The following is a 15,548-nucleotide window of genomic DNA, read 5'->3' on the forward strand; positions in this document are numbered from 1 at the left end:
ACAAAAACCATTTACTTTGAGTATAAGCAGGAAAATATTTCTGTTAACATACTCTATTTGTGGGCTGTAACATGGAGAAGACTGTCCACCAATAATGAATACTGCTTTGTCATCTTGCCTAACACTTCGCCCCTTTGTGTGGCCCTCAAAAAAGGCATATCAAAATGAGGGAGAGTATGAATTATAGGAATTACCTGTTCTAACTTCTAAAAGGAGAAAAGACAAGTGAATGGGGGAGGAAGCAGCAGAGTAGGAAGGTTTCTGTCTGTGATGCAGGTTGGGAGAGATTTCAGCGTGTTTCTATGCTGAAGGGAAGGGGGTGGCAGAGAGGGAAGTCTTCCACTACAGATAAGGGGTTTGATCAGTACCACAGAGGCGTGGGGAAGAAACCAGGAGACAGAATCCGTAGTCTGAGGACGTTACCCAGCCCTGAGGAAAGCCGAGCACCATGCGGAGAGAGCACCACGCGTAGAGAGAGAACACTGAATGATCTCTCGGTGACTAAAAAGAGAAACAAAAAATAAAAAAAAGTTACCCAAATTATTTTAAGATAATCCAAATTATTTAAAGTGAAAAAAAAAAACAACCACCCACTTTTAAATATATCAAGTGACAGTGTTTCCATAGTTGTAAATAATTGTATTATGAGTAGAGCGGGTTTTGAGGGCAGATATATCAGCTCTGTTTTGGGAGTCCTCCCCACCATCACATCCTACATTCACTGTAGTATCGAATGGTACTTCATGCTAGGCTTCCCTCATATAAAAACACATTGTAATAGACACTGGATATGTAATGATTAATGGGTATAGTCTTGTAGGCCTGAAACAAGTCATCTCTTATCAAAATTCAAAAGTGCTTTTTCACATGTCAATGTCATGGTCTCAGTGACTTTTTGCTATTCTTTTTCTATTTCGATATTTGCTTAAAATTTAATATTAAGTATCATAGAATGTTTTCACACAAAATACACATCTTTTAACATTGGTGTCTTTTGTTTGGAACAATGCCAGAAATTGCTGGGCGTTTTTTAAATTACAAATCATCTGGAAAAAGTGAATTATTGATCCTCTGATACAAGGATATATTTAATTTTTAATGCCTTCTTGCACTAACTGCTTAAAAATTCTCCTGATATAACTTTTAATATTGTAGTTAAAGCAACAGATTTTTAATTCATTCTACAAATATTTAAGGTCCTACTGTTGTCAAGCCCAGATGGCTTTCATAGGTTCTTTCAAACGTTGAAGAAACAGATAAATCCTATATTATTTAAACTCTTCCATGGCATAAAGAAAAAGGAAAGTTTTCAACATTTTTATGAAGCCAGTGCCCATAAAAAGACTACAGACCAAAATTACTTCTGCAAACAAATACAATAGAGTAAATAGAATTATTTTAAAATATAATACAACAATATCATTCAGGACATATTCCTGGAATTCGAGGGTGTCTTGGTATTAGAGAATTGTTTTTGGTATTAAAGAATTATAATACCATAGTACTAGGTCAAAAGGAGAAAAATCCTATCTCATCTCAGTAGATAAATAAAATTGGTTGACAAATGGCAGCTGGATAGATATCAACATTTGTTATCCATCTCCGTTAAAAAATTATATACCTTGTTAAGCTTCTTGTTAGTAATTATCTACTACCAAATATTATTAACTAAAAGATAACATCATATTCAGTTATCAAACACTAGAAATGCATTGTCCAATGTGGTAACCACTAGTCACAAGTACTATTGAACACTTGAAATATGGCTTGTCTGAACTGAGATGTGCCGAAAGTATCAAATACAGGATTTCAGACTTCATACAAAAAAAGAAAAGAATAAAATATCTCAGTAATTTTATATTGATTACATGTTGAAATGATCATTTTTAATATAAATAAAGTATGTTAAAATTAATATCACTGTTCTTTTACCTTTATTTTTAACTTCATTAAGGAATAATTAAAAAATATAATTGTGTATTTAAAGTGTACAGCAGATTATTTCATTTACATATACATTGTAGAATAATTACTAAGATCGAGATAAGTGACACATATATCACCTCGTATCGCTAACTCTTTTTTATGTTTGTGTTGAAAATGCTGAAGATCTACTCTCAGCAACTTTCAAGTATACTATTATAAACTACAGTCTTTTGACTTTTTAAAAAATGTATTTACTTTAAAAATTATATATGTGCATCACATTTGTGGCTCACATTTAAATTAAAGCCAGGAACAAGACAGCAGCGTTACTTAACATTGTTCTAGAAGCATTAGTTGATGCTGGAAATATGAGAAGGAAAAAGCATAATTTTTGGAAAGGAGGCTATAAAATCATCATCATTTGCAGACGGTATGATTATGTACTAGAATTCTTAGGAGAATAGACTAAAATTATTAGGAACAATAAGTAAGTTGGCAGGTCACAAAGTTAATAGATAAAAATCAATAGCTTTAGGAACTCTAGGAACATGAAAGATCATTAAACGATAAATCGTACCATGCCCTTGCCTAAGAAGACACAATAAAGTAAAGGTGTCAGTTTTCCTTAATCTGTGTATGCAGTGAAGTCCCAGTTAAAATACAGAATTTTTTATTGTTTTTTAATTGAAAAGTTTACCTGAAAAAACATGAAAATAGGAAAATTCTGGAAAAGAAGAGTGATGGAGGGGGCACTAGTCCCACCAGATAATAAAGCATATTCTGAAGCTATGGGAATGATATTTGTAGGTCAACAATGAAGATAGATTCTCATTTGCAACCAAACAGTCCAGTTCATTCCAATGCATAAACTCTAAAAAAATTAGAACAAAACTCATCTGACTCAGAGGTCAATTGATATGAGAGAAATAATGGATAAATAAATGGAACAGAATAGAGTCCAGAAACAGACCAACAGAAAGGAAACATTGACAACTCCCTTGTTACGTTTCTGTAGTTAAAAAATGAACAGTAATAAAAAACAACAGTTTCATACTGTTTTTATTTTTGTTTCTTCTTTTTCTGCTTTCAGAATGATGAAATTTATTGATACCAGTCCTGTCTACGACATAAGTGAATAGGTACTTAAAAAAAAAAAAAAGATTATTTGAGAGAGAGAGTGTGTGTGTGTGAGGGGAAGGGCAGAGGGAAAGAATCTCAAGCAGACTCCCTGCTGAGCACGGAGCCTGATGCAGGGCTCCATCCCACAACCCATGAGATCATGACCTAAGCCCAAGCCAAGAGCAGGTCGCCCAACCAACTGGGCCACCCAGGTGCCCCTGAATGGGTACTTTTTTACACCGTTTGTAGTAAATCGATGTAAACACTCTGAAGGACAATTTTATGCTTATGTCAAAACTTAAAAGCGTGAAATTTACCCTAAGGTATATTTGCAAAGTTTGCCAAGATATACATACCTACACACACACACACAAGATGTTGCAGTATGAAAACAGGAACTACCTCAGTGAGAAATCAGTTGAATAGTATGCCACATTTATAAAAAGGAAAGGGGTGTATTTCTATGTGCAGATAAAGAGGTATCTATAAGATACATCATTAGATGAGAAAAGCAAGGTATAGAACAGTGTATATAGTATCATTCTTTTAGTGCAAATCCAAAATGGGATTTCGTACATATTTATTGGAAGAGATCAGAAAAATACAAGGGCTTACCAGTGGGGAGAGGGTTCGTTAGATTTGATGATAGAAACTTCTCATTTTTTGCCTTTCTTCAGTGTTGGGGTTTTCTAATGTTTTACCCCAATTTTCTTTTGTTGTTTATATAATATTTTACATGTCAGCAATTTACATGTTATCAGGGTGATGAGATTTTAGACTAATTTTTTATTTCTTTATAGGTCCCTGTTTTTTATATCACACACTTTAACATTTTTAAAGTCCAGTTCAGTCTTAAAAATGAAGAGCAAAAACACCCCAAGCCTTACTGAACACAATCCGTGTATTAGTCAGCAATGCTCATATTTTATGTATCCTTTAAGATTATTTTAAATATCATGTTGTTGTCACTATTTGGTAATTGTTTGGTCTAAAACAGCGAAATTCTAACCTGAAATGAATATTGGGCTTACGTAGTCAAATTGAAGAACACCATTTATGCTACAGGGCATATTTGCAAAACAAAAAGTGTAGCTAGACAAATACACTGCATTAAGCAAGAAACTCAATATTCTCTCTCATCTAAAGATTTTTACCATTTAGCAAATATTTGATCTTTTTTTTTCTTTGTTTCTTGGTCCAGAACAGGCTATTTAGCAGTAGTTCTAGAAAAATTAGTTTAGAAGCCCCAAACTGCTCACTGCCAAGAAAAAAACAAATCTTGGATTAGTTCAAGGAAACTATTTTAATTAGAGATAAAAATCTTTTGGATTCCTCCTCTTTAATCCTTTTTGTATCTGTTTGCTACATCATCACTGCAGGCAGGCCCCTGTTTTCTCTTTCCTCCGGGAATTCTGTAGTGGCTGCTTGGCTGGTTTCCCTCCCCACCTCCCGGCCTCCAGCAGTATCCCCTGCCACGAGCTTTCCCAACACAGCTCTGACCATGGCATTCTGCAGTGTAAATCCCTTCAAGACTCCTTACTGCTTTCGGAATAAACTCAGGCTCCTCTGGGAGGCTCTGTGTAACCCAGTCCTCAACCACTAACTAGTCTTCACCTAGTTTGCCTCTCACCCTTTAAAGGTGAGCCTTCCTGGTACGAATCCACTCTCCTTTTGAGGTTAGGCCTGTATCTTCGGAGCAGCCTCCGCTCCTGTCTTTCAAAGCTATTAAAACATGTCATTGTACTTACTCTGCAAAACTCTGACAATGGGAACTCTCATCTCTCACCGTGTTTGAGGTGTAGCAGATGTTCAGTAAATGTTGAGTCTATGGAAAACTGTATTATTCAACAGATTACCAAAATAGATGTTTGTCCTGTAAAAAAAATGAGTAGTCAATATGTTCTGAGTATACTTGAAACAATTTTGAAATGTAGTATGTATTATGTAAGTATGGTTTCTTCTGACTCGGGTAATGCTGCGGAATCTTGATGTCGTCTGTGAAAATATTGTTATGAAATACGTGATGCTGTTGTTCTTTCTTGGACCACACAATATACTTAAGTGACACTGTTTTTCACTGTGTCTGATGTAGCTCATTCAGCTGATTCTGAATCATCTTACACTACCAGACCTGTGCAGGTTAGCACAGACTTGCAAACTGCTGAACCAGCATTGCTGTGACCCTCTACAATACATCCATCTCAATCTGCAACCGTACTGGGCAAAACTAAGTGACACCTCTCTGCAGTTTCTGCAGCCTCGCTGCACCCTCGTTCAGTGGCTGAATTTATCTTGGACTGGCAACAGGGGCTTCATCTCTGTGGCAGGATTTAGCAGGTTAGTGCCAAGCCTCGCTGCGCTCATTTTACCAGCAGGAAACGTTTGAAAGGATCCAGCGTAGACTTGAAAGAACTAAAGAACAAATCCATTTTGTGTACCATCATGTTCAGAATGCTTCTGCTTAGCAAAGCGAGTGAGTTTCACCATCCTTTTCAGCCAGACTTCACAATAATAGGAAGGAAGACTCTGCCCTTTACCTTCTGTTTTGTAAATCCCGAGTAACTTTCAGCAGCGCTCCTTTTTTTCTTTCTCGTCTTTTCAGCACAGATGATTAACACATTTTAAAACTATTTCCAAATCAAAATCCACCTCTCTAATGTGATTTGTCAGAAATGGAAAACAATTTATTATAGAACATTTTTAATTAAATCTTAATTACATGTGCAATACATCACCCAAATTTAGAAGCTCATTTAAACTAATTATGTTGAAAATGCGATTGCATGCTAAGTAGGCGACCACACTTGCAGACCTGCCCAGGTGTTTCTGCTCCTTTCTATTTAAGCATTTCGGTTTCTTACTATTAAATGTCACCTGTTAAACATTTGAAAGCTTGCACAAGTGCATATTCATTTAGTAATGCCATATTAATTTTGCTTATGATACAAACAGGTGTTTTTCTCTTAACCTTGATGAGGGTTATTCTCATTGTACGTTACAGTATAATCCCATCATTTCATTAAGTTAAATAATGAAGGAGTAGAAACTTTGGGGAAATTACCTGTTATCTTTGATTAATGAATAATCTTCTATCCTGTTTTTAGAAGTTAAAAATGAACAACAGCTCTCCCTTCACACATCCTCAGTGGATACGTTCTTGAACAGTGGTTTATGAATTAGAAATTTGTACATTGAGCCTTGTTTTCCCTTGACTAGGCTATAAAAATAAAGATGCAGTTCCAGAAATAAATATTTGATGCTGTAAGATTCGGATGAAGTAATAATGTTTGGGATAGTAACAGTGTGTTCAAAGTGCTAATATTGATAGTTTATGCAACAAAGTAAAAAGTAAACACAAGCAGTAATGGCTTATAGCACATGTTGAAACCCTGGATGCCCTGAGTTCCTTTCTTTCCCACCAAAAATAGAGCCAGGGAAAGAAGTTCTTAGATAAAACATTACAGTATTGTGGGTCAGAGAGTATAAAGATTTTTTTTTTATAACATGCTTTGTATACAAAATGTTTTCTATTATGTAAATTTGCTTAGGAGAGATCTACGGTAAAAAAAATAGGCATTTCTTTTTTGGCAGTATGATTTTGGTGAATTTTTATAGAATCCACATTTTAAAAATTGCTGGACATTTGATGGCTATCCAGTGAAACACAGCTGAATCCTTTCTACTTCCCTTTGCTCCCCAGCCCACCCCCACACTTCATTTGAAAATTTTCCGCCGTGCTAATAGGACCACGAAGGATGGAAGCTAATGATGACTGCGGGTGCTTAGAGCATGCACTGTGGTTCATAAATCAAGGCTAACTGGTGTCAGTAAAAATTATTTTACATTATAAGGATCTTTCAGATATTTTCATTCCTCTCAGAGCTCTTTCTTCAGTGTTTCCCACTACTAGGAATTTGTTTGTTTTCACCCTTTGTGTGTAAGAAATTATAGTGAGTGTTGACCGTGTAAAGAGATGTTTAACATAGTTCCTATGTCAGGCCCAAAGGAAAGATAAAGATATGAACATGTAAGCATCCTTCCTATATTTTTATTAATAAAATAGCAGGATGATAACTAATGAGTGTAGACTTTAAAGAAAACATTGATAATGAACAGCTGATAGTTGCCAGCTTGTTTGGCAAAACGTTGCATATGACCATGATATAATGAGTAAAATGGAACAGTAATAATTGAGTCACTGTTTTAAAACTCCCTTTGTTTAGCTTATCCTGGTGCATGAGCAGAGGCATAAGTTGTGAGAAGAAAGTTTAGACTACTTTTTAAATTTTAGACTCATAATGGATAAAGATCTTTTGCAAGATTAAAGCTCCAGTCTACTTTCTCACCAGCAATTTCTCTTCCATTTTCAATTCAGCCATGTTAGTTGCTGTGGGGCTGTTTGAAAAATCACAAAGGTACATACATAAATTTAAGTTTTCCATATTTTACTTTAGTATTTCAGTCAGTGAAACTATAAATCTTGATAGCATTCCTTTAAGCATAGTCCTTGTTCCCATTAAGAAAATAAAAAAGTTTAAATACTGAAGAGAGAATTATTTTTTCTGGGTGGGAGATACTGGAGTTTTGCCTACTGATTGCTGTTGGCCCCCTTGACTTGACTGCCGAATTACTAGTCATTATGGCTTGTAGGCAGCATTCCCAGAATAAACAATAAATATTCATGGCTTGATTATTAATGAATAATCTATGAATAAGTATGGTCTATTTATGCTCATTACTGTGAAGAAGACTTATTTATAATACTTTAAAGAAAAAAAGTACATTTTTAAACTAGAGACCAGTGACGAGGAGCTGCTTCTGAGCAAGTCTTTGGGAAAAGTTTGATATTTATTTTTGTTGCCGAAAAACCTTTCCTCACAAGTTGGAACTGTTTAACTGGATTTCAAAGAACTTTTTAGGAATGTATGTTATTCAAAATAGTAGGAAAATAGGTCGAATTGGAATAACAAGAACTTAAAAGTCTTCATCAGTTATTAAAATCCTATTCTATCTCCAGATTTGTGATTTGCAACTTCAAGTACTGCTCATGCATATCATTACTCATTAGAATCACATCTTTTATAATTCCACTTTTCTTTTACAATACAGTTCCCTAAAGTCTTCGATATTTCTTTGCCCCCGCCCCCCCGCCTGTTTGTGCTTTGAGGCTTAATCATATCACTCTCATGCTCAAAAAGCCTTAGGTTTATTTTTCCACTACCATTTTTCTTCGGATAGTTGCCCAAATTAATCACCTTGATCCCCACCTCAGTTACGTAGAGATGTTTACCCCTGACTCCTCTAATTGTTTCCTTCAGAAAACATTCTAGAGGTTGCTTTTTAGATTCAAGAACTTCATTAGGTGTTTTGACACAGAGCTACAATTTTATGGGATAAAGACTTATTGCTTATTTATTTATTTGTTTATTCAATTGCCTACCTATGCTTTATACACTGTCTCTTTTAGAATGTCAACTCCCAGAGATTTGAGGCAATGTAAAGAATTCTTTTCCCTGCCAACAAGGAGTTTTGTTTTTCATGGCTTTATTTTGGATCAGATGTATTTAAAATGTTCGAAATTATAAAGGATTAAAGATTTATCTTAAATATGCTGTTTTATAAAACTCAGAGTCAGCTAACAAAATGTGCCATTAGGAATCAAAAGGCATAGATATTTATGTCTAATTCTCCCCTTACCTTTTTTCCCCCCTTACCGTTATACATCAGGCAAGTTGTGAGGATTGATGCCTTTTATTTCAATGAGTAAACTCAGATTAAATCATTTATTCATATGATTTTATTATTTTAGGGTGCAAGCTACCGTGTAGTAAATTACTTCTTATGGACCTGGACAAATTAATTTGTCGAAATTCGTCCAAAATCACCTAAGGATAAGCCGTTTCTCTCTTTTTCCATAGCAAGAGACCTAGTTTGGGATTGTTCATCTGAACTTAGGTCTTCCCATAATACCCTCAATATCAAGAAATACTTCATGAGAATTTATATCATGGAATAAAGAGGCTGTAGAAAATAAAGAAGCTATAGTTCTCCTTTGAGGTGACCGGTATCACAATTGAGACGAATAAATAGACGACCAAGACAAAAACATGTATGTAATCACGCAGTAACGTAAAACTTACATGAGGGGCGTTAAGGAAAGAAACACGAGTTGTGTTTGGCTGATTAATTGAGTCTGCTGCTACTTCTGCCTTCTTGAACTGCAGAGGTCATGAGGAAGTAGGTAGTGTAGAGCCTGTAAGTTTAGGAAGACACAGTATGGGGATATTAACTAAATAATCTGCTCAGAGTAAAAATATGCACTATAGAAAAAGAGAGAGAGGGAAAGTCAGAAAGGTAGTATAGGCATGATCATTATTGTGCTTTCAAATTCTGTCATTCATTAAATCAATTTGGGAAGTTTTCTAGTCTCTTAACAGCTGGCTTTCTGCTGATTGGCTTGACATCACTCTATAAATTCTTTAGAGGAGAAAAGTTCAATCATGAGGGTAAGGAGGAAAGATGTCAAAATATTGCAAGTCCAGTATGAGAAAAAATTATACAACAAAGTGTTTAGCCAAAAAATGAAGACCTTTAAGAGATAAGATGCCTAAAGATTTTAAGAGTTAATATACTCATTTAGCTTTTGTAATCGGCCAATACTTGCAGAAGTACCAAATCAAAATAGAATAGTCTTCAGTTCTTTGAAACCCTACATCCATTTCTAGGTTGCTAGCTTACAAAAACATGAAGAACTACCTATAACTACTATTTATACTCAAAAGTAGGTAAAGTGGTTAATTTCATCGTATTTCTTGGGAACAGTTTAACCCTAGTAAGGGAAAAATACCCTGAGTCCATAGAACTTAGTGTGTTCTGGAGTAGAGGAAACTTAAATTCTTCAAGTGAATTTTCATAATTAGAAGAGACACTCAATAAACTCTCATCAAATGTTTTTTCTATGCCTGACATTGTGCTAAGTATTGGGTATGCCAAAAATCTGTTTCAGTTGCCAAAGGATTCAAGGAAGCTGATAAAACTCAATCTAAACAAATTGGTAAGAAGGAAATTGTAGTTAAGAGGGGAAAAAAATGTAGTGGTTGAGGAATAGATGAGCCTGAGTTCAGTTGAGTGTAGAGAAGGTGTGTCATAATTTAGTATACATTGCCCACCTTTGAAATAGATCCAGAATCTGAATATTGAGCACCACATTCAGTGCTACCACCTGGATCCAGTGCACCATGTTCTCTTTCCTCTGTCCTGACTGTCCCCCTGGTTTTACTCCTCTTCCCCTTCAGTGTATTCTCTACACAGAAACCAGAGTGATCCTGCTAAAACAGAAGGAGGTTGTATCACTAGTCTCAAAACCCTCTGATGATTGACAATGCCATCTCCCTCAAAGCCAAAGTATTTATGGGATACACACTATATGAACTGCCTCTTACCTCTCTGACCTGCTTCTCATCTCCCCCTCACTTCGTATCTCCTGCATCAGTCTCTTTATATTTCCTTATTCTATGTGGTATCCTGCCCTAGAGCCGTTGGGCTTGCCCTTCCCTCAGCCTGGAATGTTCTTCCCCAGATACCTGCTTTGCTTACCCCCATACTTCCTTTGGGTTTTGACTCATCATCTCAGTGAGGCATCTCTGACCACCCTGTCTACCTTGATAACTTCCTGTTGCCCTTCCCTCCTTTTATCTCCTCCTTGACACTTTGCACTTTCTAATATACTATTTGTTTTACTCTTTTACTTGTTTATAGCCTGCCTCTCCTACCAAAATGTAAGTAAGCTCCATGAGAGCAGGGACTTTGTTTTGTCCATTGCTAACTCCCCGGTGCCTAGAGTAATGCCTGGATCGTCATAGGAGCCCAATAAATATTCGTTGAATTAATGAATGAACATGCTTGGTGCAAACCGCAGTTTAGCTAATTCAACTTAGCAAAGGTAACAGTAGTGAGACAGGTTGAAAGAAATGTGGGAGAAGGAGTAGTTTGAGGAGTGTCAGGGAATTTTAAGGAAGGGTGGGCAGTTGTGTGAAATGCCACGATAAGTCAAGTAATTCAAGCACTGAAAAGAAAAGGCATTGAATTTGGCATTTAAAAGGAAAGGGCAGATTTAGGGAGAGCAAAACACATATTGCAGTGGATTAAGAATAAATGGGTGTTCAGGTGTAAATAAGATGTGGGCAATAGTTATTTTCAACATTTAAAATAAATTTATAGCAATTGAATTTTTTATGGTTGTTTGAATATGAGTTGGCCAAGATTCAATTTTTATTTTAATGTTTGTGGGGTGCTTTGACCTTTACCAACTGCTTTCACATATTGTTTGATGTTCAAAGCCATGAGGCAGTGTGGTGAGTGCTGTTATGTAATTCTAGTCTGCCTTTTACAGCTGAGAAAGTGCTGAGACTGGGGTAAATGCCTTTTCCAAGGTCACATGCCAGGAAGTGGAACAGGGCAAAAAATTAATCTTTTGACTTAGAAGTCCAGTGTTACTTCCCTTATTTTCATAAGTGATTGATTTAGTTAATTTTACATTATATGTGTATTTGGAAGCTAATTAATCTGTTCAGGAAAAAAGATGTAGCATAAATAAACTAACAGTATGTTACTGATGTGGCCCTGTGATGGGCAAGAAAATGTCAGGAGACGTGAACAGGGATGATTGGTGCACTTAAGAGTTCAATTTGCTTAGCTGATAAAGTTTTATGGATTCAAATATTGCTAGACTCACATTTACTTTTATTATTTTCAGATGATGATTATGGACAGCACTGTCTCCCTGCCCACAGATATGTAACACAACTAAGGTGTTGTTACTACCACTCTGACAGAGAGTTTTGTGTCCGCCATGTTGAGTTATTTCTGTGTATTTTATGTGAAGCTGCAATTGAATATCTTGTAATGATTTCAACATCGGTCTAGTAAATAGTAACAGTTATAAGGAACATTACAATAGGACAGTTAAACCAGTTCAGACATTTCCTTAGTTGAGAGGAGGCGAGTCTGATTTGAGGTCATTTAATTAAAGCTTTCACCTTGTGTGCCACATTCAAAATAAATTATCCAGTACTGTATGGATATTGTTTAGGGGGAAATATCTTCTAAGGGTTTTGTTATGTTTTTGGTTTTTTTGGCTCTACCAACTGAGATGTGAGTTTTAGATAGGAGAAAAACATTCTCTGCTTTCTTAATTTTTCACTTGGTGTTAGCTTACTTTATATATGATTTGAATACCTCTTACTGTATCAGCTTGATTTATTTTAGCCCAACCATGCCTATTTTGGTAAGTAGTAAATATGAGTTTAAGTGAAACAAGTTTTACATTTCCCCTAATAGAAATCCATTCTTCTGAGGGTGACTGCTAAGAGTTGAGATAATTCCAGTGTACTTGTAAAAAAGTATCTTTTCGTTTTACAAAATTCACATGGAACGTTGTTTTTACAGGTTTCTGAAGGTTTGTGGATCTGAATTAGTGCGCCTTGAATTATCTTGCAGCCACTTTCTTAATGAAACTTGCTTGGAGATTATTTCTGAGATGTGTCCAAATTTACAGGACTTGAATCTCTCATCCTGCGATAAACTACCACCTCAAGCTTTCAACCACATTGCCAAATTATGCAGTCTTAGACGACTTGTTCTTTATAGAACAAAGGTAGAGGTAAGAATAATCATCGTTTACATCTTTGCTAGTGTGATAGCCAACTGAATATTTAGTTGCCTGTAATTGCTCATGATAATGTGATTTCTGATTTTTAAATAGATTTTGATGCCACTTGACTGTTCTAAAATTAATAGAGCTGATTCAGTCATTTCAGAATTATTTAGTCTATTGTGTTGTTTTTATAATTACAGGAAAATGTTCTTCTCTGTGTTCTTAAATTTTTTGTATGTTGTGCATGTTTCCAGGTAAAGAAATAAGCAATGGATTAAGGTGAGCTGAAATGCTGTCAGGGAATGAATTAGAGAAGGAGGTAGAGTGATGGTGTGCAGGAGGGGGAGGAAGCAAAGTGGAATTTATCCAGGACTAGACTTAGGAGTTAAAATTCAATACCATGGGGCACCTAGGTGGCTCAGTTGGTTAAGCATCTGCCTTGGGCTCAGGTCATGATCCCAGTGTCCTGAGATCAAGCCCTGAGTCAGGCTTCCTGCTCAGTGGGTGTCTGCTTTCCTCTACCCCTGCTGTTGCGCTCTCTCTCTCTCTCTCTCTCTCTCTCCCTCTCAAATAAATAAATAAAATCTTAAAATTTTTTTTTCAATACCATAGTTCAGGAGTCTCATTAACAAAAAATGGAATCTTGTCATTTATATTGATCTCCTTGCTTTTTTTCACTTAGCGTTTCTAGGACTTCTTTCCAGATCACCACATACATAGCGTTTGACTCTTTTCATTAACTGTGTAGTATAGGTTAGACCATAATCTATTCAACCATTCCCCAAGTGATCAACTTTCAGGCTTTTCCAGTTGTTTTTCTTTTACAAATTATCTAGCAATAACATTCTTTTGTGCAGAGTTTTGCATATACATGCTATTATTGCTGTAGGATAGAGTCCTTTAAATTGTGTTGCTGGATCAAAGAGGATGTGCCTGGGCCCCTGTAGTAAACACCCACTTACTGTCATATACTTGTTTCCTCTACTCAGTCATGTTGACCTTCTTTCTATTACTTGAACATATTCTGATGTGGTCTCAGCTTATGGCTCTTGCTTTTCTGGCTGTCTAGAATATTCTTCTAGCTTATTACATGGCTGCCCTTTTCTTAGCTCAGTGTTCAAGTATTTTTTTTTTCAGAGATCACTTTTTGACATTGATTAAAAGTTAGTCACCCAATTCTAGTTTGTTTCTTCCATATCATCCAGTTTTATTTCCTTCTTAGCGTCTGTATCACTCTGAAGTGATTTGATTTGTTTTCTTGCTAATATCTATCTCCTTACACTGGGATATAAATGTCATGAAGGTAGGAGCCTTGTACATCTTTCTCATTGCTGTATTTCTAACGTCTAGAATGGTACTTGGTAAGATCGGTCATTTGATAAATATTTATTAAATGAATGCATAAGATAACCAAATTACTTTTCTAAAATGGTATAGCAGATGCTTTCCCGCTGTAGCGAACCCTGGACAGTTTTGAATGTTACCTTTTTCAGTTTTTCCTGGTATTTAACCTCTGGTATTTCAGTTTTCTTTTCTCTAAAATGGAGAGAATAAAAATACAGATCTCAGGGTCATTGTGAGAACTAAATTACATGTAAAGTGCAAATTACATGTAAAGTGCCTAGAGGGTGCCTAGAACATAGTAAACTCTCAGTAAGCTCTCAATAAATAAATATTAGTACTAATAGTGTCATCGTGGCAGTTTTGTAGTACGTTTTACTCTATGGTAGGGAAAGTCTCATCTCTATTCTTTTTAAACATTTCTGTTAATCCTTGTATATTCATCTTCCAGTAGTATCTTTCAGCAAGGATTTTATTAGAAGTACATTCATTTTATTTCATTTTGCTCTTTAATAAGGCTTTCTGTTGTTCATGTAAGCCTCGTTTTACATCCAAGAGCATATTATAGTTTTCTTCACTTAGGTCTTATATCTTTCTGGTTAAAAGATTTATCTCTTGCATTTTATAGTCTCAGATACTGTTTCCTCTTCTACTTAGTTTCGATTGGTTATTGTTAAAGTTTGTTGTTTTTTGTATATTTATCTTGTATCTGCTCACCTTACTGAATGCTCATATGTTCTAATAACTTTTTACTTATGTCTTTTGGATTTTCTAATGATGCGATTATATAATCTCAAAATTAATACACTTTTTCTTTCTTTTTCAATATTTAAAGTGTTGCTTCATTAGATAGAATGTAATAAGTAATGTGGAATAAATAGAGTCATAATAGGTATACTAGTCTTATTTTTATATGGTGGGGATGTCTTATTGTTTCATCTTAAAAATATCTATACAACAAATATTTGACTACCTGTTATGTGCCAGGCACCATTTTAGGCATCGGAACTTTAGTATCACACTAAGCAGACAGGTCCTCATTCAGCTTACTAATTTTATATGTTTGATGTTGCTAACTGCTAAGTAGTTTTTCTCATATCTAAGTAGTTTTGGCATTTTATCATTCTTGTTTGATTAAGAATAGTTTATCAAAAATGTATATTACTTTTTAAGCCTCCATTAATGAGTGCATTCATCTTTTTTGTTCTTTTATTTATCAGTATAATGACTTATGTTGAATAGTCCTTGCATCCCTGCATGTTTTTAATTTAATACAAAACGAGGTTAGTTTCCTAATATTTTGGAGCCAAATTGCCTGAATTTGAATTCTGGCTTTATCCCTTAAGAATTGTTACCTTGAGGAAGTTTCTTGACCCCTGTGCTTCAGCTTTCCCTTCTATAAAATGGAGGTAATAATAGTATGCATCACAAAGACTTTTTATGAGGGTTAAATGATTTCATATACATGAAGTATCTATAACAGTGCCTGGTTCATAATAAATATTCT

The 15,548-nt window shown here is 35.3% G+C and overlaps 1 protein-coding gene across 2 annotated transcripts in view; it reads left to right on the top strand.

The window, feature by feature from the left end:
• FBXL4 (F-box and leucine rich repeat protein 4) overlaps positions 1-15,548 on the top strand; it is an 85,158-nt gene that overhangs the window by 29,064 nt on the left and 40,546 nt on the right. For both annotated transcript variants that reach the window (XM_026511766.4, XM_057311173.1), the window contains exons 5-6: positions 5,138-5,382; positions 12,493-12,706. In XM_026511766.4, the coding sequence (XP_026367551.1) occupies positions 5,138-5,382; positions 12,493-12,706 (459 nt within the window). The remainder of the gene's footprint in view (positions 1-5,137; positions 5,383-12,492; positions 12,707-15,548) is intronic.

Source organism: Ursus arctos, unplaced genomic scaffold (assembly GCF_023065955.2).
Source record: "Ursus arctos isolate Adak ecotype North America unplaced genomic scaffold, UrsArc2.0 scaffold_13, whole genome shotgun sequence".
NCBI lineage: Eukaryota > Metazoa > Chordata > Mammalia > Carnivora > Ursidae > Ursus > Ursus arctos.